Below are 26661 nucleotides of genomic sequence, written 5' to 3'. Positions count from 1 at the left end.
GAGCAGTATCAGACTCACATTCTGACTAGAATATGAGTATGACGAAGTCAGGCTACAAGTTTTACCAAATTTACCAAAAAATGTTAAGGTAAGTAAAAATGTAAAAATAAATAAAATTAAGAATTGGGTTAAATAGATGTTTTGTTTATATTGAGGAGGATGTTAAGCAATGAAACTTACAGGATGTTTTTACAAAGTCTTTATTTTGTTTTTTAGGTTTTAATGTGAAATGTTTTTCATATATATGTTGCAGCTCCTCTCTTCTGATTGGTTGCAGCTCTGATTGGTCGGCTGGACCAGTGTGTTGTGATTGGTCAACTGCTTCGAGCGTGTTTGGGAAATGTCACGCCCCATACCATAACTGCGAGTGTTAATGCACTGCTGACTCAACCAGGCCCCGCCCTGTTTTTTTTTTTGCTTATTCCATGGGCGGGAATTATTTAAATGAGGAGAAGAAAACTCAAGACTACGATGGAGGCGTTTCAGGGAGTTCAGAAACAGTGGCACTGATGGAGAATAACTCCCGCTGGAGGGACTTTGTGCTTTGTGACTTTGCAGAGCTTTTTCATGCTCAAACAGCAACATTACACATTAAAGAAAGATGAAAATGTAAAAAAAAGCATAATAGGTCCTTTTTAATGGTTCAAAGACCTCTTACATGTCAAAAGATCAGGGAACATTTTATTTCTCATATCATGACCCCCTTATCAGAACTTCAGAAAATGTCTGAAAATATATATTTTGCACATTGTACTGCACAGAAGTTGCTTATTCTAACAGGAATTCTCAATGATCAACTTTGTCCTAAAATTTCGAATTGACTCAACCCAGACCGTTATTAAAACACGGTAAGAGTACAGAGCTATACAATTAATGTGGATAGTAGCTCAGATCAATTGATCTTAAGAAAAATTGATGAGAAATGTGTTTGAGTTCATCTTTTACCTTTGATTGCTCTCAGATGTGCCAAGATACTCAAGTCTGCAGTTTGAGATCTCTTCTGAAACTCTAGAGGAGACATATTTGAGATTACATGGCGTCTTTTTCTTAGAAGAACAATCTCAACTTCAGCAAAGCCTCCTTTTGATCGTCTAAAAGAAACAATTGAAGTATTAAAGAGATTTGTATTCATATAAGATGACTAAATCATCTGACCTATGAGAAATTGGATTTTATAAAACATCCGTTGCAATTCAGTGCTCAGAACAACAACAACCCTTCATCTATTAATGGTTCGATTTGAGGCGAGAGCTTTCCATGATCACGGTTTGCGAGTGCACGGTGTTATCTCTGTCAATCGTATATAAGCTGCTATAGGGACAAAGAGTAGCAATTTCGCTTCATTGTTCACTGGATCTTTTTCATCATGTTGAATCGCTGTTATACGCTGTTGGACTTTTATTTATAGCAAGTGGGTCAGACAAAGCCAACACCATCTGACTCTGAAACTCCAGAGCCACTAAACACTACAGGGTTGTAAAGTTAGGACAGGAGCCATTATACACAGAGAGAGAGAATTTTAATGACGCTATTTTTCAAACCTGCTATTTTGAATGTCAAATGAACTATTTCACCAGTCAGAAATTGCAGGAAGACATTAAAATCTTTTCATCACCGAAACCGCTTTTCTGCTGTATGCAACCTCCGCATAAGAAATAGCTGCAAATGTCGTAATTGTTGTGCAAATGTCATTACCACCTGTAAATTAATAAATCAACTGAGCAATCAATTATAAAAAAAAAACAAAAAAAACATTTTACCATAAAAAAGTTATTAGTTAGTCAATTAAAAATTTAACAATAAATAACGTAAAGAATTTATGACTTTTTATTTGCAGGAATATGTAAATTATATACACACATGCAGTATATATGCTATTAAACAAAAATATGTATATATAAACAAATCAAATAAATGCAACTTTCAATCTAACAAGTAATAATGTAGAATGTATGATTATGCATTAGTTTTTATAATAAAATTACGATTTAAACATAATTATACGAATTAAATATATATATATATGCAAATTAATGAATTAAAATACGCAAAAAATGCAATATTCCATTCAGAAATTAATAATGTCGAATTTTTTTTAACTATATATATGCTGTTAAGGATATGTTCAGTAAAGTTTAGAGTTTGTTTTCAGTCATTGCCTTCTTTCCTGCCTGAGTTTTTCATTTAGTTTCTATAGTTACTGATTTGATTAATCGTTCCATTCAGCTGTGCACTTCGTTAGTCTCTCTGTTCCATTTGAGTTTCAATGTGATGTGAATGATACACTGTGTTTGCTTTGTGGAATATTAAAGACTTCAGTTTTGAATCTACCGTGATTGTGACATATGCATATATTAACTATATATTATTTTTGTGAATGAATACAAGAAACAAAAACTCAAAAAAAACAATGCACATTGTGAATATGAATTGTAATAAATGATATCCTATGAATTGGATCACCCCGCTCTTTAGTTATCAACATCAATCAAAAAAAAAAAAAAGCACATGCACCAACTTTAATAACCAGATATGACTAAGGTGTTATTTTCCCCGCTACTCTGAATGACAAATGAACTCTTCCACCGGCTAGAAATTGCTCACGTCAAGTAGACACATTAACACCCGTCCACACCGAGCCAGCGATGCGCCTTGCAGTGATGTCAGTGCGGTTGAGCTGGCCCCGTGAACGCCATTCATTCAACATGAGATAATGAGGCCCAAACACAGGGGCCCCAACAGCACAGCAATTACTAAGAGCACAGAGTCCAACACTGCTGCTGATTGAGAAATTAATCCTCCTCTAGCTGTCATCAACTTCACTGCCACTCTCTCTCTCTCTCTCTCTCTCTCTCTCTCTCTCTCTCTCTCTCTCTCTCTCTCTCTCTCTCTCTCCCGCTGCCTCTGTCTCTTCTTTATCTTGTTTCCTCGACTCGGCTTCTTTCCGTCCCCCCGCACACTGCTTATTCTGTCGGATTATGACTCAGACAGCTTTCCTGACAGTGACGGCGGAAACAGAAGAAATGCAATTCAATAAATGGCCAGCGCTGAGAAAAACGCAGGAGAGGCAAAAAACAACAACAAAAAAAACAGTGGCAGCGCAACCATGCGAGAAATATTAATGTCTAAAACTGGACTGAGCTTCTAAAGGTAGTTTCTAGCTGCTTTTTGTAGCATGGATTTTTAATTGTACATATATGAATCTGGTAATCAAACAGGAGTATACAGTACACACACCTAAAACTGTCCCGAATGTTGCTTTTAATTGCAAAAAGTACTACAATCATACGGTAAAACCATATTTTTTTTAAATCTTAAACACAGTACCATTAAAACACCATGGTATACGAATATGGTAATCATGTAGTACCATGGTATACAAGTCCTGTCTTTACCATTTACCACAATACATTTTTGTAGTGAGATAGATTGTATACAAAAAAAGTGTAGTAACGCAACTAGGTTGTCTACAAACCGGAAAGTTGGTGGTTTAATCCCCGGCTCCACCTGACCAAGTGTCGAGGTGTCCATGAGCAAGACACCTAACCCCGGCTGCTCCCGACGAGCTGGATGGCGCCTTGTATGGCTGACACCGCCGTCTATGGCAAGCCGTTTTAACTTTTATTCATTTCCAGGATATGAATTGTTGATATCAACAATTACATTTTTTGATATCAACAATTACATTTTTGATATCAACAATTGAATTCTTGATATCAACAATTGTATTTTCACTAGTGAAATGTCACCATAGACTGCCATTCAAAATCAATTGTTGATATCAAGAATTGATTTCCTACTAGTAGAAATATAGTTTTTGATATCAATAATTACATTGTTACTAGTAAAAATGCGCATTCCTGATATCAATAATTAAATTATCACTAGTCTAAATGTCTATTCTTGATATCAACAACTGAATTGCTACTAGTAAAAAATTTCATTTTTGATATCTGAATATGTATTTCTGATATCAATATTATTTCAGATATCTAAAATGGCTTTCTTACTAGTAACAATCACATTCATGATATCAGAAATTAACATTGTCACTAGTGAAAATTGAATTATTGATATCAAAAATGAACATTGTTACTAGTAGCAATTCAATTGTTGATATCAAGAATAGACATTTTAACTAGTGACAATTTAATTCTTGATATCAAAAATAAAGGTTTTTACTAGTAAGAATTGTATTTCTGATATGTGAAATTGGAATTTCAACTAGTAAGAAATCAATTCTTGATATCAAGAATTGATTTTGAATGGCAGCCTATGGTGACATTTCACTAGTGAAAATACAATTACAGATATCAAGAATTATAGTTTTAACTAGTTGAAATTCAATTGTTGATATCAAGAATGATCATTTTAACTAGTGAAAATGTAAATGTTGATGTCAAGAATTAGCATTGTTACTAGTGAAAATGTAATTCCTGATATCCAAAATTGCCATTGTTACTAGTAGAAATATTATTCCTGATATCAATAATTATCATTTTAACTAGTGAAAATTTAATTGTTGATATCAAGGATTCATATCCTGGAAATGAATAAAAGTTAAAACGGCTTGCCGTGTTATATGAATGAGTGAATGAATGGGTGAATGTGAGGCAAACTGTAAAGCGCTTTGGTGGCCATTGGGTCTGTGAAAGCGCTATATAAATGCAGTCCATTTACCATTTAACTGTAGTTTTTTAAGGGTTCCTATTGTTAGAAAGTAAATACACAACAACTTGTGTAACAAACTGTATGTGTGCATCAAATAAGTGTTTTATGGGACAGCATGGTTAAAAACAGCCCGTGTTACTCTAGCTGAAGCCCTCTCAGTAACAAGCTCTACTGCAGGACTTTCGTCTCTTGAAATGCAGTAAAATAATTCCTCTCAGCAGCATCTTTTGACATTCAAACAGAGGTGAAAGAGGGCCAATCACGCGGCACAATGGTCTTTTCATCACTAGCGCTTGACAAGAGGAAGATCCCGACCAATCTGGATCAGGAAAAACCCTGAGATCCTGTCAACCGAGAACAAACGCTTGATGGTTGCTATCCCGCCTCCCTTTGTGTGTCTGGATCAAATCCAAAAGCAGTTCGAAGCGAATATGCCAAAATCAAAATAGAGGCATTCAGTTGTCATAATTGTAGCCGGGAGAGCAGTTGGAGGATTTTCAGTCAGACGCTGCTGCCACAACAACCTGGAGAGGTTTAGCAAGCGTTTCTGCTGTTGATAAAGCACAGTGTGTTCACCTTCACGAGACAGTGTTGTCTTTATCAGGATGTTGCTAAAAGCCAGTAGCTATTGAGAGCAACAACAGTTCCAGAAATAAAAATCCTATTCATTTTCTTTATAGAAAAACTGGCTTTTAGCAATAACGTATTAAATCCGATAAAGACAGGCCTACCGTGAGTTCTGAGGTTGAGTGACGGTCTACGCTTCTGTAGAAGACACAATTCAAAGAGAATTCAATTCAAGTTTTTTTAATCATGTTTATTTGCAGAATTCACAGAGATGGACCAAACGAGTCGCTTTTACCATGGGGAAAAAATTGCAGCAATAGAAATGACTTACTAGGCTACTTCTCAAATGACTTGTGTATATATTTGAATATTTGGCAATAAACCAAACATATATTTTTAATATTTAAATTTAATATTAATTATTTATTATATATTTGCTTATTTATACAGCAGCAATTATGAAACTATTAAGTTATTAGAAATATGCTACTGTTTAAAAGTTTGAGGTCAGTGAGATTTTTTTTAAAGAAACAGTTTAATTCAGCAAGGATGCATTTAATTGATCAAAAGTGACAGTAAAGACATTTAAAATGTTTCAAAAGATTTCTATTTCAAATAAATGCTTTTTTTTTTTTTTATGTTCTATTCATCAAAGAATCCCAAAAATATTAAGCAGCACAACTGTTTTCAACATTAACAATAAGAAGAAATGTTTCTTGAGCAGCAAATCATCATATTGGAATGATTTCTGAAGGATCATGTGACACTGAAGACTGGAGTAATGATGCTGAAAATTCAGCTTTGATCACAGGAATAAATTATAATTATAATGATAATTTGTTACATTTATATAGCGCTGGGTACTCAAAGTGCTTCACATATGGAAGGGGGAATCTCCTCAAACACCACCAATGTGCAGCACCACCTGGATGATGCGACGGCAGCCATTTTGAGCCAGAGCGCCCACCACACACCAGCTTACTGGTGGAGAGGAGACAGTGATGAAGACAATCAGTACATGGGGATGATGAGGAGGCCATGATGGACAGAGGCCAATGGGCAAATCTGGCCAGGATGCTGGGGTTACACCCCTACTCTTTTTCGAAAGATATCCTGGGATTTTTAATGACCACAGTTTGTCAGGAGTGGACCTCGGTTTAACGTCTCATCTGAAGCACGTGCTTTTTGACAGTACAGTGTCCCCATCACTATTCTGGGGCATTAGGACTCACACAGACCACAGGGTGAGACTCAATAACTCTTCCAGCAGCAAACTAGGATATCTCCCATCCAGGGACTGACCAGGCTCAACCCCGCGTCAGTGGGCAACCGGTCTTGGGCTACAGGGTGATATGCCTGCTGGCTATTTCACCCTGGCCAAATCGTTACATTTTACAACATATTCAAATAGAAACTAGTTATATTAGATTGCAAGAATATTTCAAAACATTACTGTTTTTACTGTATTTTTGAACAAATAAATGCAGCCAGGGTCAGCATAGAAGACATCTTTCAAAAATATTTTTTAAAAATTTACTGACCCCAAACTTTTGAATGGTATAGCGTTTGTGTGTGTGTATTGTGTCCTTGTATTATAATATATACATATATATATATATACTTTATGATGTTTTATTTTAACAAGGTTCGGGAGGAGCAGGTGCAGATAATTACCCCAATCAGCACAATTGGAGATCAATCAGTAATCAACTCAGGACAAGATAAATAACAGCAGAACCCACCTTTGTTCCTTGACAGTTTATTAGCATCCCACCTCCACCCCATCTCCTCACTTTTAGTTCCATCTATAGTTCCATCTCCTCTTACCAACGGGGGGAGTACTCTGGGTTCGGGCAAAAATTCCGAGCTCGGAGCCCTCCACCCGGACAGCACGCCAAGTACGCATAACTTTTACCATAATAATTATATGTAGATGTGAACTCGTGAAATATTTTTGTACCATCATGTGTTTTTTTAGTTAGTTGTACTAACTAACCACCAGCAGTCCAACTTAAGCTAATTGAAAGGAATCTTTTCTAAGCAAAAGCACGTCTCTTTCAATGCAAATGAGTTGAATTATAGAATATATTGTTTATGCTTCATGTCAAAGTTTGTAATGTTGTGATTCATCGGGGAGCTGGCCGGTTCGCTTCAAGGTTCAGAACCCTTTATTTGAAATCCCAATGGTAAAAATGAATAGGAAAAACTATTTCCGCAAGCAACGCCGCTGAAAGAAAGTGGGCAGTCATAGTACAAGAAAAGGCATTAAAATAAGCTACAAATGACTTGACCGAACCAATAAACACGCTCTCGCGGATTCGAGCAGAGCTTCCCACACACTTCCACATCTCCCCCGTTCTACACGGCATCCCATTATCACCGTTTACAGCTATGACTGTGTGCTGACTCATTAAAGGTGTCAATGATCCACCATAGAGAGAAAGAGTAACAGAGTGGATGTGAAAGGAGGGATTGCATGAGATAAAGAGGACGGTGGGAGGGTGGGGAGAGAGAGAGAGAGAGAGACCCAGCAAGGCTGTGTGTTTCTGGGCAGAGCAGATAAAGGCCACCGCCATTGGCTGTGTGGATGCGGGGAAGAATTGCACGCTTGTCAAGGTTTGAACGGATGGCTGAATAGAAAAACATATAACTAACCTTGACTTTTCAATCTCTACAATTGCCTGCTTTTATGCCCTTCCTCTTTCCACCGCTGGTGACATTCTCTACGCGCTTTACATCTGTCAAACAGACAATTACTATAACCGTAAATTCCTGAGGCGCATTCCCGTCCGTTCATATTCAGTTGCTGTGGAAAAGCGCCGTGTGTGAACTAAGACTACATTGCTTATGACTACATGCTACAAAACATCACACATATTAGGGTGGAAATTAACTAAATAGCTGTCCGTGAGAATTATAAACCACAGGGAAAAGAAACACAAGTGTGTAATGTAAACATGATGACAGTGTAGTAAAAAGACGGTGTTCACAGTCATCAACCTTTATAGCTCAAACGGTTGTTCTTGGAGCCATGCTGAGCATTCTGGGAGGTCTGCAGTTCAGCGGTGGCTCTTCTGTAGGAGCGCAGGGATCACTATCACCACTCACCATAAATATCTGATGCCTTAGACCTATTTTAATAACTGCCAGCATTTGCTAAAATAATATTACAAGAGCTGCACAATATACTCTCTGCCTGAATCATAATCATATGTTTGTTCGTTGGCCAGAGAAGAACTGGCCCCCGGCCCCGGCCCCGACTGAGCCGGGTTCCTCCTAAGTTTTTTTTTCTCTCCATTAAGTCACCTGATGGAGTTTTGGTTCCTTGCCACTGTCGCCTTTGGGTTTTGGATTGCTTAGTTGGAGACACTCAACAATATTATTGATCTGCCTGCATTGACACCATTATATGAGAACTGAACTGAGCTGGACGATGACATCACTGTTTTCTCCAGAGAGGCTGCATAGATAAATAAACTAAATTAATAAGTTTTAATAACAACAAAAATGAACCATTACTGAATTCACTTAAGCTGGACTGTGACGCTAATTTCTTCTAGATCTGATGTAGCAGAAACAAACTCTGTAAAGCTGCATGCTAATTTCAACATTACAGCAGAAAGTGGATAGTATAGAATAGGGTAGAATAATAAGTTACATTAAGATAAATATATGCATAAGACATGCTTTTCTTAAACTTATAAACAGATAAAAACAAAAACAATTCCCATTTAACGATACAAAGTGACATGTGCATTGATTTATAGCGTAGTAGTTTCTGTATAATGCCTTAAAGGGACAGTACACTTCGAAATCAATCCTCCATACAACCCGGATGCCCTTAAGGTAAGCTAAAACATATTTAAAAAAAATATATATATATATATATTAAAGGTTCTTCATGGAACCATGCCAATAAATAACCTTGATTTTTAGGAGTGTTTTTAAATTATAATAGTGCAGGGCTCCAGACAAAAACAAATAAATATATAACTAGGGAGATTTTGGCCCCTGAAATTAAACGTGAAGGAGCCAAACAGCTTTGTCATATATTACACAATGGCTAAAAATAGTTGTTGAGAAGCAGTTCATTGAGTGCATAGCTTCTTACCTTAGCTTTTAACTCTTTCCTTGCCAGCGTTTTTGAAAAAAAGTTGCCAGCCAGCACCAGCATTTGTTTCATGGAGTATTTCTGAACATGTATTTTAAAATGTCATTTATTCCTGTGATCAAAGCTGAATTTCAGCATCATTACTCCAGTCTTCAGTGTCACATGATCCTTAAGAATTCATTCTAATATGCAAATTTCGTAAGGTCCCTGCTAAATAAAAGTATTAATTTCTTTTAAAAATCAAATCAAGAGATTAGAATATGATAGAGACTTGGAATGGGCTCTTTTGACTTGAGCTATTAAACGACACCCTAGCAACCACCCAGAACACCATATTTACCACAAACCAATTAGAACACCTTACAGCATTGTCAACCACTCCAACACAATATTTTTCCAAACAATCCCTTAGAAGCACCGTGTATTAATTATATCTGAACTATTGACTCAAGTGCACATTCCAACATTAATTAATCTAAATTCTATATGACGGCAGCCATTTTCCCAAGGGATCGAAGGCCCGGCTCACTAATTTGAACACCTGCCTCATTAGCTGTGGCGCTCGGCCCTGAGCTCAATGGCAGTTACAGCGGCTATGAGAGATAGAGACAGAGAAGAGCGCAAACCAGAAATAATGATTTTTTTCCCCAGTGGAAGCTAATGAGAGCAGCACAGACATTGGGTCGATGTCTCGGGACAGTTGCTGTATAACCCCACGGGTCAGCCAAGCCCTCTAGATCCAAAGCTGAACTGGAGCAGCCATTGATCGCATTGGGAACGGTCACACGACACATCATCTCTGCCCAATGCAGCACAGACACAATATTAAACCAATGAACTACCATGCAAACAACTTTATCATCTGCTGAGAGTCTGTAAACATGTACAAATTACATCAAGAGTCTTGGACAAATGCCTGGTGACTGTACGAACAAATTGCTGGTGAATGTACAGCTCTAGATTGACTGTCCGTCGATGTGGAAAATAAGAGCTGTCAATCCTGATCCATTACAGATGGCGAACTCACCCGGCATGTAAAGCTTTTCAGCACGGATCAGCTCCAGTCTGTAATAAGATGGGTTGAAGACTTAGCATCGAAATGGTAAAATATAGATGTTTAATAAGCTTATTATAAGTTGCTTAAAGGTAAAGTGTGTATTTTTAAATGTAAAAAGTTTCCTTTGTTTCATATTAGGGATGAGCAAAATTCAGGACTGAAGAGTTGGATAGATAGAGATAGATAGATAGATAGATAGATAGATAGATAGATAGATAGATAGATAGATAGATAGATAGATAGATAGATAGATAGATAGATAGATAGATAGACAGACATATATAGATAGATAGACAGAAAGATAGATAGATAGATAGATAGACAGACAGATAGATAGATAGATAGATAGACAGACAGATAGATAGATAGATAGATAGACAGACAGATAGATAGATAGATAGATAGATAGATAGATAGATAGATAGATAGATAGACAGAGAGACAGACATACAGAGAGACAGACAGATAGATAGATAGATAGACAGATAGATAGATAGACAGATAGATAGATAGATAGATAGATAGACAGACAGACAGATAGATAGACAGACAGACAGACAGACAGACAGATAGATAGACAGACAGACAGACAGACAGACAGACAGACAGACAGACAGACAGACAGACAGACAGACAGACAGACAGACAGACAGACAGACAGACAGACAGACAGACAGACAGACAGATAGATAGATAGATAGATAGATAGATAGATAGATAGATAGATAGATAGATAGATAGATAGATAGATAGATAGATAGATAGATAGATAGATAGATAGATAGATAGACAGGTCCACCGAATGTAAATCATCCAAATTTATGTGAGGTAAGTTTTGCGATTTACCACTATGTTGAATGACTTAAGAAAAGTGTGTGAACTGTGTTAATATGAAGGAATTTTCTGCAAGGATTTTTCACAGGTGTTTTACCCATTTTTTGACCATGTTGTGTTTTAACGCTGGAGGAAATGTCCGTAACGGAAAAGGCACTGGTTATTTTCTGCCAGGACATCATCTGTTTTTCTTCCATACTTCTGCTTGTTTAAATAATCTAAGACAGGAGAAACTATGCATGGTCTCCGTGATCAGTGGCTTTAGAGGAATCTCATCATTCTCGGATGCTCCGGGGCCGATCGTGTTGGATTCCCTCCAGGATGGCGACGGGCACAGTGAGGCAGATGGCATCTTCTTCCCGCTCCGAGCAGCTGCACAGGTGTGTGTCGTCTGCACAGGCAGCTGTCCTCTCTCTCTCTCCTCTCACATGTGCATCTCCCTCCATCCTTCTCTCTTTAATCTCGCCGCTCCTCCCTCTACATTCTGACCCTTGCTGCGCTTTCATTTATGTTATTTTGGGACGGTGTGTTCCACAAAGGTGAAACGAATAACGTTTTCTCCGATACGACGAGAGTGTGATTAACCACTTCTCTGGAGAACAAAGGGTGACAATACATCAAAGAGCCGTATCTCTCCATTCTGCCTCTCCTGCCTTCATTTAACTTACAAAGTGTGCAGAGGGATCAAAAAGATCAAGAAGACTGATAGAATGATCTCGCCCACTTCATTTCTCTCTCTATGGGCATTAGTATACAAATACACAGATTCCTCACAAAATAGCACACCACTTCTTCAGTATTATATACAGTACTGTTTAAATGTTTGGGGTCAGTATGATTTAAAAAAAAGAAAAGAAATTAATGCTTATACTCAGCAAGGACTCATTAAATTGATCAAAAGCAAAGCGAAGTGAAGTGAAGACATATAATTACCAAAGATTTCTATTTTAAAGAAATGCTGTTCTTTTGAACTAAAGAATCCTGAAAAAAATGCTTCGGTTTCCACAGCAATTCGAAGCAGCAAAACTTAACAAAACTTGTAAACTTATTGATATAATTGATATAAATGTTTCTTGAGCACCAAATTAGCATATTAGAATGATTACTGAAGGATCATGTGACACTGAAGACTGGAGTAATGATGAAAATTCACAGGGATAAATGACATTTTACTGTATTTTCCATCAAATAAACACAGCCTTGGTGAGCATAACATACTTCTTTCAGTAAAAATCGTCCTGACCCCAAACAGTAGGTTCATGCACACACAAATTCACACAACTACTTTCATAAAAGGCAGTTTTAAGATTTGCCTTTGAGATTTCTTTCTCATCTTACCTAAATTTCCATGCCAATGTCACATTTGGCATGTTCACTAGGTACTTTTCTTTGTAAAGCTACTTTGGAACTATTTGAATAGAAAAAGTGTTCCACTAATAAAACAGAATGGAACTGAACTGAATTCAGCTCTTGTTTTTCCAAAGATTCCCAGTGTTGATATTCCTATTGCCATGACAGCCTATCTTAAAAGCCTTCTCTACAATTAATGCGGTTGCATTTATTTATTATTTATGCTTTATGCTACCCAGAGGAAACCCGCTGTACGCCTAAAAATCAAAGCTCTTGTCTCATCAAAACACAGATCTTAAAGTCTCATGACAGTGAGGACAGTTTCATAAGCATGACAAAGTTTGATGGATGCAAGATGGAAAGAAGGGGTAAATGAAAGAGTGTTTTTCTCTCTCTTCTCCATGCCTTGACTCCTCCATCTTGTGCTCCATGCATGAACGGGAGGCAGTCTGGAGTGTGAGTGGTGTTTCAATGACTATTGCCCACAGAGAAGCACTAAAGTGTGCAGGCCTGCCAAGAACCCTCCAACCGATCGCTCATTCACACGCTCAAAAGACCTGCATCCGACCGCACCGCCAGAAAACACCCGGACACCCATATTTAACACCTCACATCTCACACTAACTGAGCACCATGGTATTGCTATGCTTTCTTTATCATGGTAATACCACTGTATTCTCTGAAGTACTTTGTCACCGTCACTATCACATTTGTAAGGAAAATATCATGTAAGATGGTCCTTTTTGTAAGTTTGCTAATACAATTTTTTTGACATTATGATATTCGTAGAAGTATCTTGCAGTAGCATGTAAATAAATACGTTAGTACATGATTTTCAATAACATGTTAAAATCATCTTTTTAAAGAGAAAATTGTAAAACCCTTGTTTTATGAATATTTAAGGTAATACCATGTTTTTATTTTTTTATTTTTTTATGTGGTATCATGGTTATAGCGTGGTTTTTGGTTATGTACCATACAAAAAAGTTCTGTGGTGGTACCATGGTACAGTGATGGTGTCAGATGTTAATGCTATGGTTACCATGACTTCCAAGAATTCCAAGGAACTTTTCCTAAATATCATGGCAGTACATTCTAAAATACCACGGTACTTTTTCTTTTGGTAAGCGTAGCACAGATATACAATTTTTGGACATTAAAGTACCATAGTATTCTTATTAATACCTTGCAGTAACATGTATATACCATGGTATTTTCAACTGATACCATCCCTTTTTAAGAGAAAATGGTAATACCATTGTTTTATAAATATTTACCATCATAATGCCATGTTTTTTAATGACATAGCGTGGTAATACCATAGTTTTATGAATATTTACCATCATAATACCATGTTTTTTAATGATATAACATGGTAATACCATTGTTTTATGAATATTTACCATCATAATACCATGTTTTTAAATGATATAACATGGTAATTACCATAGTTTTATGAATATTTACCATCATAATACAATGTTTTTTTAATGATATAACATGGTAATAGTTTTATGAATATTTACCATCATAATACCATGTTTTTAATGATATAACATGCTAATACCATAGTTTTATGAATATTTACCATCATAATACCATGCTTTTTAATGACATAGCATGGTAATACCATAGTTTTATGAATATTTACCATCATAATACCATGTTTTTAATGATATAACATGCTAATACCATTGTTTTATCAATATTTACCATCATAATACCATGTTTTTAAATTATATAACATGGTAATAGTTTTATGAATATTTACCATCATAATGCCATGCTTTTTAATGACATAGCATGGTAATACCATAGTTTTATGAATATTTACCATCATAATACCATGTGTTTTAATGATATAACATGGTAATAGTTTTATGAATATTTACCATCATAATACCATGCTTTTTAATGACATAGCGTGGTAATACCATAGTTTTATGAATATTTACCATCATAATACCATGTTTTTTAATGATATAACATGGTAATACCATAGTTTTATGAATATTTACCATCATAATACAATGTTTTTTTAATGATATAACATGGTAATAGTTTTATGAATATTTACCATCATAATACCATGTTTTTAATGATATAACATGCTAATACCATAGTTTTATGAATATTTACCATCATAATACCATGTTTTTTAATGATATAACATGGTAATACCATAGTTTTATGAATATTTACCATCATAATACAATGTTTTTTTAATGATATAACATGGTAATAGTTTTATGAATATTTACCATCATAATACCATGTTTTTAATGATATAACATGCTAATACCATAGTTTTATGAATATTTACCATCATAATACCATGTTTTTAAATGATATAACATGGTAATACCATAGTTTTATGAATATTTACCATCATAATACAATGTTTTTTAATGATATAACATGGTAATAGCTTTATGAATATTTACCATCATAATACCATGTTTTTAATGATATAACATGCTAATACCATAGTTTTATGAATATTTACCATCATAATACCATGTTTTTTAATGATATAACATGGTAATACCATAGTTTTATGAATGTTTACCATCATAATACAATGTTTTTTAATGGTATAACATGGTAATAGTTTTATGAATATTTACCATCATAATACCATGTTTTTAATGATATAACATGCTAATACCATAGTTTTATGAATATTTACCATCATAATGCAATGTTTTTAATGATATAACATTCTAATACCATAGTTTTATGAATATTTACCATCATAATACCATGTTCTTTTAATGATATAACATGGTAATAGTTTTATGAATATTTACCATCATAATGCCATGTTTTTTAATGATATAACATGGTAATACCATAGTTTTATGAATGTTTAATACAATGTTTTTTGACTCTAAAAATTCGTTTTTTACTCTAAAAAATTATTTAATTACCAGCTACTAATTAAATCTCCAACAGTGTGATTAGATTACTGCACTAATTACTCTCTCAAAAATAATGCCATTACTTATTAGTAATTACTTCCTAAATACCAAGAATAGACATGAAACTGCTCTTTTAATTCTTTCAAATAAATAATATAAAATTGCATAAATTCTTTTTGAAGTCTTTAAAGGGAGAAGGTTACATTAAAACATACATTTTAACATAAGACATTAAATGTTTAATCTTATCTTTTGTCTTTGATATCAGACAAGCGTTTAATTCAATACTGGTTAATACAGAATTGTTCAAGTCTATACAGCATTTGATGCAATTAAATCAGAAGTAACTGTAATTAAATTACAGAAAAAAATGAAGAGTAATCCTCTACTTTATCAAGGGATACGTAATTAGATAACAGTAATTAAATACGTAATGCATCACACACAACACTGGATGTTAATTGAATTGAATTTAATAAAGGATAGCCTCTAACATGGTAACATGGTATATGCATTTTTGGTTATGTATACCTTACAAAAAGTTCTGCAGCATTACCATGGCACAGTGAGGGTATCAGATATATGGTACTTTTGGTGTGCATATTTACACGGTAATTGCAATAATGTTTAAAATAGTGGCACCATGTTATTTTGACATACACTAGGGTACATTAATAATAAGTAATATTCTACATTCAAAAGTACGCTGGAACATTAGGGCTATGTTTTAAGGGCATTAAAGCTCTTCAGTCACACTCACATTTCAAGATTAATTCCCATTTACAAAAGCAGCAGGCACGATAATATCACATTCAGAAGTGATTCAGATCTAAATGTCTGAAATTACATTAATTCAGAGGCTCTTTCTAAAGCTGTCTTCATGCCCTGAAAAAGGTAATTTCTATAATAGCTGTAAAATGAAGTTTTGGCACTAAACCGACTCTCTCCACCTGCTGAGACTGTCCCTCTGCATTAGCGGCTGACAGCGCTCGCAAGCACACCACGGAACTAACCCGACAGCTGAAGGTGTGTAAAACATCGAGCTAAAACGTTAAGGCAAACACTCGCTCTCAAATGTCACCGTGGAGACAGGGGAGCTGACGGCAATGCTTTGACTGCGTTTCTCACCTCGTCTCGACGCGATAAACGCGCCCGGGCTCAGGTGAAGGCAGCCCTCAAATCAGAGAAACAGGTTGGGACGTTTCCAAACATGCTACCTGTCAGCCACTGCTTTGAAGCAAAGGGAAGCTGAAATATTAAGCATGTAAAACGCTCCACGGAAATTGAGGTGTCATGGGCCTGACAGATGGCGCATGCTTTGCAGCAACCGTTCCATCTGGCTGAAGTGACACCGTCATATTCAGAGGCTCAGATTCATCATGGAGCGTCTTCAAAGTTCAGCGCTGACGTCCTGGATCGCTCGTTCACATGCATCATTAGAGCTGTAGCCGTGTTAGGAGCGATTATGAGGGGCTGTGTGCTATTCCTCAACTTTATCTCGCTTTTTAAATCAAGGCATCTGTTGGCAGTAAACATTGCAGATGTTTGAGGAGCCTTATTCTACCGTCTTAAAGGCCCTATATAATTCCATTACAGTAAATGTGAGTTTATGACCTTTTCTTTCCACAACAACAGCAGAGAGAACATGTAATCAGGGGAAACACAATTTAAGACACAAAAACAAACTAGATTCAAACTCACATCTCCCGTTTGAGCACCATGGCTCAACATGTGGGAGAAGCATACGATGGTGGTTGCAACCCAATGCAACTGAGCCAGATCTTTTTATTTTTTGCATAACATGCATGCACTGAATCCTTCAAAAAACACACACACAGGATCATTACAAAAGTCAATCACTCAAAAAAATAGTCTTTAAACTTACTTAATTTAATTATGGACAGTGGTTCCACACAAGCAAATTGCGTTTTATTAACATTAATGGGATTTTTTGAATCTATGTAAGCTCCTTGTGTTGTGACAACACAACTGAATGAGTCCAAACAAATCAATGGAATTGCTTCCCTGTAACTTAAACCGGTTAAGTTTAGTGAACATGCTTTAGTTTATTTAAATCTTCACTGACAAATAAAATTATGTAGGATTTACATAATTTCTCAATTGAAATTCTATACTATAGCTTGCTATATTAGCATATAATAGCACTTATTAACATATTAAATGCTAAGATGTATATGCTCTTTCAGCAACAAGAGTTATATTTTATTAATCAGTCCACATCCTAACCAAATGCTCCACTCTTCTCCACAATGGTAACCCACTGTAATTTAATGGTTCTAATAATTGCAATGTAATTGAACATTAAACACAATTACACACTATAAAGTCTTCCCCTTTCCTCATTTTCTCAAAAACACATAAAATAACACTTAATTTCAACATTTATTCTCTCTTAATTCAGCTATATGCAAAGCATGCTGGGAACTAACAATCACCGCCCAGTTTAAGTTAATGCAACACAAATCATTCATGTAATCCAACACAAACGGATTAAGTAAACTTTAATTTTACATATTTAAGCAGATTGAACACAATCAAATTAAGTTTGGACAAAATGTAGCAATTGTGTTGCTTAAGCTCATTTGAAGCAATTTGAACAAGCAGCCAAAATATTTTTTTTTCATTGCAATATATTTAAAGCATTCCAGGACAGACTTTCCGAAATACTCACAGAAATGAAAGACTTTGCCTTTAGATTAACTTTATATTTTCTCTGAGGCCATGCACCTTTCCACTTTCTTCACACGGCATCTTCATCCAATACGTTGGAAATAGTCACATCCAGGGTTTTTTGAATCGCGAAATTAAACTCTTTACATTAGTTTAACGAATGATAATTAAGTATAGTTGAAAATTATACAGGTTAAGTTAATTAAACGCAATACAATAGTGTTTTGGTGGTAAAATAAATATATGTGTGTTACTTTAACAAAACATATTTGGGTAAAAAGAACAGTGCCACAAAACCATTTTTTTGAGTGTGGCTTGATTTTGATTGCATGTTGACTTTAACTAAAAGTCAAGCACTCACACTCTTTTCGGAAACACTTCACAATTAGGTTCCATTTGTAAGCATTAGTTATTAGTTAACATGAACTAATAGAAATACTTCTAAAGCAGTTATTAATCTTAGTTGATGTTAATTTCAACATTTCTTAAAACATAATTTCTTAAAATCAAAAGTTGCATCTGTTAATATTATTTAATGGAGTAGAGCTAACATTACAACATTAACAGATACAGTAACAAAGATATTTAGTTTATTGCATTAACTATTGGACTATTGTAAAGTTTATCCACATTTTAGTGCATTTAATGATGAAATTCATAATCTGATCCAGTGCAAATAAACACAAAACAATATATTCTCTTTTCATGGTCAAGATAAGCTGATCCTTTGGGCCATTCATTAGTTTTGTCAGATTCACCCGACCAACGCGATCAGTCAGGGCTGATTAACACTGCCTGGTAATTTCATTAACACTCTGAGGCAACAGATGCTCGGCTGTGAAACTCTTGTGTCAGGATGTTTACACTAAACTGTTTCCTCACGTTTTCATCGGATAACATTAAAGAGGGCCTTAATTTCACATCTTTTTTCAGTCGACAGGCTCTGCCTCTTTTTTTTACACACTGCCTACCTGATAAAGCGTGTGTAATAGTTACATTTACCAATAGTTTGATGGGTTGATCCCCGCAAGAAGAAAAGCATCCACATTTTACCCTTCAGCAAAACACAGATTGCTCCAGGGGGATTGAACCTGAAACAAGACCTAGAGCAGCATCTGCTCGTGCAAAATAAATGATTAAGGTAAAGGTAACACTGTTTCTGGCAGCTACCATATAATCTCACAGCTGAGGTCAAGAGGGAATTGTAACACTGGTTATGAAATGTGAATTCATGACAGAAAATATACATGAAGGTATATACTAGAGCTGCACGGTTAATCGTTAAAGGATCATGATTTCGATTCAAACATCCACGTCATCTTATAACTAAATGACAACGGTTAGGCTGTCTGTGTTCGTGCTGCCGGCTGTGACCCAGAAAGGGCAGTTGTCATGTATAGAATAATTCACAAAAGTATAAAGGTTTATAGTTTGGATAAACACTGATGTCTACGGTATAGCGTCAAAATATAGCAGATCCCCTTTTGAGAGTAACTTGGCATTTCAAATAACGATTGTATCGATAATTGATTACATTGTTACGAAAAGTGACTGTTAAAAATGTATTTGTCATTGAGTCATTAATTCAATAGATTTAACCCATTAAAACACTGAATCATCTAGTACTGAAACAAGTGAAGTATTCATGAGTGAGTCGTTGAATCATTCATTCAATAGATTTGTTCAAAAACACTGATTCATTTAGTAATGAAACAAGTGAAGTATTAATAAATGAGTCGTTGAATCATTCATTCAATAGATTTGTTCAAAAACACTAAATCATCTAGTAATGGAACAAGTGAAATATTTATGAGTGAGTAGTTGAATCATACATTCAATAGATTTGTTCAAAAACACTGCATCATCTAGAAATGAAACAAGTGAAGTATTCATGAGTGAGTCGTTGAATCATTCATTCAATAGATTCATTCAAAAACACTGAATCATCTAGTAATGAAACAAGTGAAGTCTTTATGAGTGAGTCATTGAATCATTCATTCAATAGATTCATTCAAAAACACTGAATCATCTAGTAATGAAACAAGTGAAGTATTCATGAGTGAGTCATTGAATCATTCATTCAATAGATTCGTTCAAAAACACTGAATCATCTAGTAATGAAACAATTGAAGTCTTTATGAGTGAGTCATTGAATCATTCATTCAATAGATTCATTCAAAAACACTGAATCATCTAGTAATGAAACAAGTGAAGTATTCATGAGTGAGTCGTAGAATCATTCATTCAATAGATTCGTTCAAAAACACTGATTCATCTAGAAATGAAACAAGTGAAGTATTCATGAGTGAGTCATTGAATCATTCATTCAAGCCATTTAAAAAAAAACATTATGTTATTTTGTTTAGTTGTCTGTTCAGAATCGTGGGAGAATTTTGATCTCTATTTGAAAAAAACAACAACTTCTCAATATATCCGTATTTTTACGAAAAGTGACTGTTAAAAACATATTTGTCATTGAATCATTCATTCAATAGATTCGTTCAAAAACACTGATTCATCTAGTAAATAAACAAGTAAAGTCTTTATGAGTGAGTCATTGAATCATTCATTCAAACCATTTAAAAAATAAATAATAATTTCGTGGGAGAATCTTGATCTCTATTTGAAAAAAAAAAAATACATATTTCCACTTGTATATACGAGGTAGATTTCTAATAGGCTGTAATTCATTAAGGAAAATGTAAAACATGCTACAACTGGCCTCTAGTCTCCCCTATGATATGTCACTCTGGATAAAAAAAAAAAAACTCCTAAAACAACTACTTACAAATCCACATCTCTTCTACATTTGCTCTTTCTCTTCAAAGCAAAAAATCTTGTTTGTTTAGTGATGTAGGACACCACTGCTCACGTCTCACCAACTCCCAGTGACTAAGAGCATCCTCATATGTGAACAATGCAGAGCTGCTGAGTTGGGCTTCAGGCGCTGGAGAAGCTGTCAGTCGCCCTCCTGTCAGCAAACCTCCAGGGCATCAGATTCAAACCTCTCGTTCGGAGGAAACTACAGCGGAAAGCACTTTCCAAGATCCACTGTACGCACACAGGCCGGTATAGAGCTACAGGATGGCATATATTACACAAGCTGCCCTGTCAGAGCTTATAAAATGCCAGTGATCTTGCATAAAACTCCATATCCTGATGTAGACACAAATCTTAAGAGCTTATTGCTATTTTTAACGCACCACATGCTTAACTGAAATAATACCATAATGTCAGCCAACAAATTAAGCTTGAGATATTAACTTACCGTACTGAACATGCCAGCGTTCAACGGATCTAGCGTTTGTTTACATATCAGATTAGGATAAGACAACATCAGCAAAACAAACACCTGAAAATGGATTCAGAACCAAGAAGCCCAAAATATCCTGAGTCAACAAACCCACACAGGAACTATCAAACGAGTCATTCTATGAAACTTTTCTTTTTAACAATTATTTTATACATTTACAAATTAGCCATTTATTTAATATTTAATTATTAGTATTACTTAAATATATTTATAATACACGTTGATTAAATAAAAAATATTTTATAATGTAAAACAATATGCAAATATATATATATTTTTAGGGCTGTCAAATGATTAATCGCGATTAATCGCATCCAAAATAAAAGTTTGTGTTTACATAATATATGTGGGTGCACTGTGTATAATTATTTTGTATATATATAAATACACACACATGCATGTATATTTAAGAAAAAAAATATTATTTATATATAAAATATTTATATTTATATATATATTAAAAATTATATATAAATCTATATACAGTATTTACATGAAAATATTTCTTAAATATATACAAGCATGTGTGTGTATTTATATATATAAAATAATTATACACAGTGCACCCACATATATTATGTAAACACAAACTTTTATTTTGGATGCGATTAATCATTTGACAGCCCTAAGTATTGTACCTGGCAAAATAAAGTTTTAATGAATTGTTTTGTGCCATCTTGAGGCAAATCAAATTATTAATGTAAAATATGAATACAATTTTCCCTACCAGTATTATATGCCACTGGCTATTTCTACAAATATTCACTTTTCATGGTAATGAGGTCTGACAAACAGAAAAAAAAACCCCAATATAAAACGATAATAGAAAAAGTCTACAATTAACCATAAAAGTCATATAGGCCTGGTTTCACAAACAGGGCTTAGATTAAGTCAGGATTAGACCTTAGTTCAATTAGGACATTTAAATGTGCCTTAGAAAAAAACATTACTGGTGTGAATCTTGAGACAAAACAATGGCACTGACATATTTTAAGTTGCTTTCAGTTAAAACAGCTCAAACATGCATTTTAGTCTGGGACTAGCTTAAGCCTAGTCTGTGAAACCGGGTTTATTTCCATATTAATGAGTAAAAAGGCCTGTTTTGTAGAATGACCCAATGCTCAGGTTTCCCACACCATAAATACCCAGCACTGGACACTGCCACAGACAAACACACACATTTTTAGCCTTTAGTCCTCTGGGTGCACATCTCACTCACACACTTGTTTTAGTCCCTATCAGACATATCCTGCAGGACATTCTTCCCCTTTCTATTCTGATTTGCCTTTGTGTATCAGTAGAGCTGCGGAGAAAGACGGGAAGTGATGTGATGGGAAGAGAAGGACAAATTCCAGATGAGTGAGTTTCAGAAGGTGCAGAACAGACAGTCTGTCACCTAGAGAGTTCTGGCCCTGTGGAAATAACACTGACAGCACCGCCAGAACAGTCCGTCTGACTTTTGGGAGAACTACTGTGAATTTGCTTAAAAGTGTGCAGGCGATAATAGTTCTGTGGTTGTTCACAAATCGGTAAGGCAGCGCAGTTAAAGGAATATTTCACTCAACAATGAGTAATCTAACTCATTTGCTCACCCCTAAGTCATTTCTTGTGTGTAAGCAGAACATATGGACTACTTTTATGCTGCTTGCTTTGGACGCATCAAAGCTCCCTGTTCATTGTAACTGCATGAAGAGAGTGACCAGAACAATTCCTGTACCAATTAAAGAACACCATAGACAATGATGGAGAGCAAAGGGACATGAGTAAATTATTAAAAACAACAACAATTATTTTGATTCATTTGAGGTATGATTCAGTGGTAAAGAATACTCTTTATATTTAATGTGTTTTGTATGGAAGGGCTCTGACTATTATATCACCAGCAGTTAATAAATACACATAGAGTGTAACTATATCTCATTCCCTTCAACAGTACAGTGTGCCAAAACAATGAGAACTCTATTATTATGGGACCTGATCCAAAGTGAACACGAGGGATATGATAACTTTTGTAATCTAACCCTTCTAGTTAAAGGAATGCGCTGGGTTCAGTACAAATTTGAGTTCTATAATAAGTAATTAACAGAGATGCTGACGATTTCTAGACAATCATTTTGAATGCCCTTAGGCTTTGTTCAATTCAATTCAACTCAATTTGAAATGGCCAACTTTACTTTAAGTGCAACAGAAGCCAATTCAAATGTGGAAATCTAGAATTTAAACAACTGTATACACTTGCAAAACAAATGCATTGCCATTTTATTTCTTTATATTCTGAACAGACAGAATACTGGATGTCGGGAAACATGCACTCAATTATTTTATCCCTTAAAACTCATCTTTAATTACTAAAATTACATATTTAAACATTTTTTTTTCCTGTGGGAAAAAAATTATTCATGCCTTAAAATAGCTTGAATGTAACTCCCTTGCTTCATTTATTATATGCAGCTCCATAAATATGCAAATTAGCCCCGCCTCCTCTCAGTCACACAAGTTCAGACTACCTGATCCACTCGGTCAACCTTACTGTAGTAAACGCTGCACAATGGCAAGGGGAAAATAGCCTACTGGTTTCAGAAGAAGTGGAAAAGTGAATTATACAGGCTATACAAGTCGATTTTATCTGAACGGTAGGCCTAATGCATTTTATGTATCATTCTTTACAACATCGGACACATAACGGCAATTAATATGATTAGCCTTTTGTTTGACTACGTTATCAAACAGCTAATAATGTGTTGCTAATGTTACACAAACCATGTTCCTGTTCACCCTCTCAGAGTCGGGCAGCTGCCTTATAAAAACCAGTATCCAGAAACGCTTTGAACAACTTCGAACGTCAGTGGAGAAAGGCATATAGTTCATCATAACATCGTAATATACATCATAAACATAATTCAACCACTATATTGCTAAATGTACCCGATTTTTTACATCAACAGGAAAAAATATACCGGGATAACCTGGCTTCTCTTGAGACTCCTCTGCTTTAATGATATTATAAAGCCCGCCAGCACGTTGCGTGTTGGTTACAGTTTGTGACGTAAGAAACGATTTGAAAATGCGTTTTTTTCACGAGGACAGATTTGATGATTAGGACTAACAGATCAAATCACGACTAATAATAAAACACAAACAACAGTATCAAATAACGTATTATTGTAGAAAACATTTTTGAGGCAATGCAAACATGTTTAACAGCACATGACTTGATTGTAATAGCCTATTGTTTAGACTACATAAAAAAAAAAATATATATATATATATATATATATATATATATATATATATATATATATATATAACCTAGTATTATTTTCTTGTTTGTTAGTTGAAAGAGAAATGCTGTTCCTTCAACCTGGAAACAGTGGAAACGTCAAATGGTGCTGGAACATGAATTTACATTGGACAAAAATAATCCAAACACAGAGTGGGGTCTTTTTCTTCTCATTTCCGAGGATCACCGCACATCACTGAGGAAAAATAAACATAATTTTTTACTAGAGGACAGAACTGTGTTATGGAGCCACATGCAGTCGCGCATGTCCCGATTAAAGATGAGTTGCCCACGCGCTTGGAACTGAGCTAAATTTACACAGTAAGTGATTAAAGAGCTGCTCGGGGAAGGAAAAACGCGGGTGGATGAAGAACCAACACAGTCGTTTGACTTCTTGTTCACGCATCTGCATGAATAATGTAACAGCATTGCATTTATTACACCAGGTCAGGGAGGGTGAGTGCTCCTGTTTTGGGGAGGTGACACTTACTGAAATCAAACTGCTCGTGTCTGATGCAAGCACACATGGTTTACAAAGGAATCATTTATGTCAAACCCAATCTTGCACACACAAACTCATAATAGCTTGTAAATGAAGCTGCTTATGAATGGACAAGCACACGCACACAATAGACAACAACAAACAAATGCGTTTTCATTTCAATGCAGTTAAAGCGCATGTCTTAAAGGTCCTTCTGACAATCTTAAGTGTGATTTACAATGTTAAGCGCGATGTTTGTGCATTACATCTACACATGTGATACAATATAAACGACATTCATTTGGAATCCCGCAGCGTTTCTTTGTCCACGCGCGATATTATGCACCAGATCCACACATAAGCGTGTTTCTTCAATGTTTCTGCCCCACTTTTGTCTTGAAAACAATTCTGGAAGCGCATGCACGATCCAAACTGATCAAACCCGGCATGTTTGTCTCACATATGATCTTGTCCGCAAGCTCCACACGTCTCATCAGGGTGACTAAACTTGTGCTGCAACGAGTCTTTTATTAAACAGGCTGTGCGTAATTGAAATAAAAGTGCGGTGGACGTGGTGGTAAAGTTTACAGGGGGGCTTTACGTTAAACAGCAGTGTCAGTCCATCAAAGACACAAGGGCATCTGAATGAATCAGTGCAGTAATGAACATTACCTTGGGTTGTGATCTCTCCCCATAGGATTCCCATCCAAACCATCAAGCCAAGCAGCAGAGCATCACTTTGAACTCCCAGCATGTTAAGACACAGTCCAAAGGGGGTCCAGTCCAGAATAATCACAGATGCAGGGTTTAGGTCCACAGCAGAGCTGCTTAGTGTCAGAGATGTGGAGTTGAACTCACAGGCGGCGTGTCTGCATGAGCTCCTGTGTGTTCACAGCTCTGATGTCGGTTTGGTCTCTGTCTCCAGCTCTCTTCATTTCTCCTCTGCTGAACTCCGCAGTGTGTCTTCTCCTTCACTCACCCCTCCTCTCTCTCTCTCTCTCTCTCTCTCTCTCTCTCTCTCTCTCTCTCTCTCTCTCTCTCTCTCTCTCTCTCTCTCTCTCTCTCTCTCTCTCTCTCTCTCTCTCTCTCTCTCTCTCTCTCTCTCTCTCTCTCTCTCTCTCTCTCTCTCTCTCTCTCTCTCTCTCTCTCTCTCTCTCTCTCTCTCTGCCTTCTGGTTTGTGTGTGTGTAAAAGTTGCTGATGCTGTGAGGGGAAAATGCTTCTACAGTTTCCAATTCAGGGAAGTAATGAATGCTTATTTGCTGATTGATAGACAGATAGATAGATATATTGATAGATAGATATATACATAGATGATAGATAGATATTTTTGTAGTGTAATATTAATTAAATATGTAGAGTGTATATGTGGATGTTAACTGACTG

At 35.6% G+C, this 26661-nt stretch overlaps 1 protein-coding gene across 1 annotated transcript in view; it reads right to left on the bottom strand.

Annotated features, from left to right (window-relative positions):
- LOC130094908 (seizure 6-like protein) overlaps positions 1-26250 on the bottom strand; it is a 53504-nt gene extending 27254 nt beyond the window's left edge. The window contains exon 1 of the mRNA XM_056261441.1: positions 25949-26250. Coding sequence (XP_056117416.1) covers positions 25949-26030 — 82 coding nt within the window. The 5' untranslated portion in view covers positions 26031-26250. The remainder of the gene's footprint in view (positions 1-25948) is intronic.
- Positions 26251-26661: the final 411 nt, after the last annotated feature.

The sequence above is a fragment of the Rhinichthys klamathensis genome, unplaced genomic scaffold (assembly GCF_029890125.1).
Source record: "Rhinichthys klamathensis goyatoka isolate OS25496 unplaced genomic scaffold, OSU_Roscu_1.1 h1tg000183l_1, whole genome shotgun sequence".
Lineage (NCBI taxonomy): Eukaryota > Metazoa > Chordata > Actinopteri > Cypriniformes > Leuciscidae > Rhinichthys > Rhinichthys klamathensis.
Note: the sequence above shows the minus strand (reverse complement) of the source record. Positions and strands in the feature narration are given on the sequence as shown.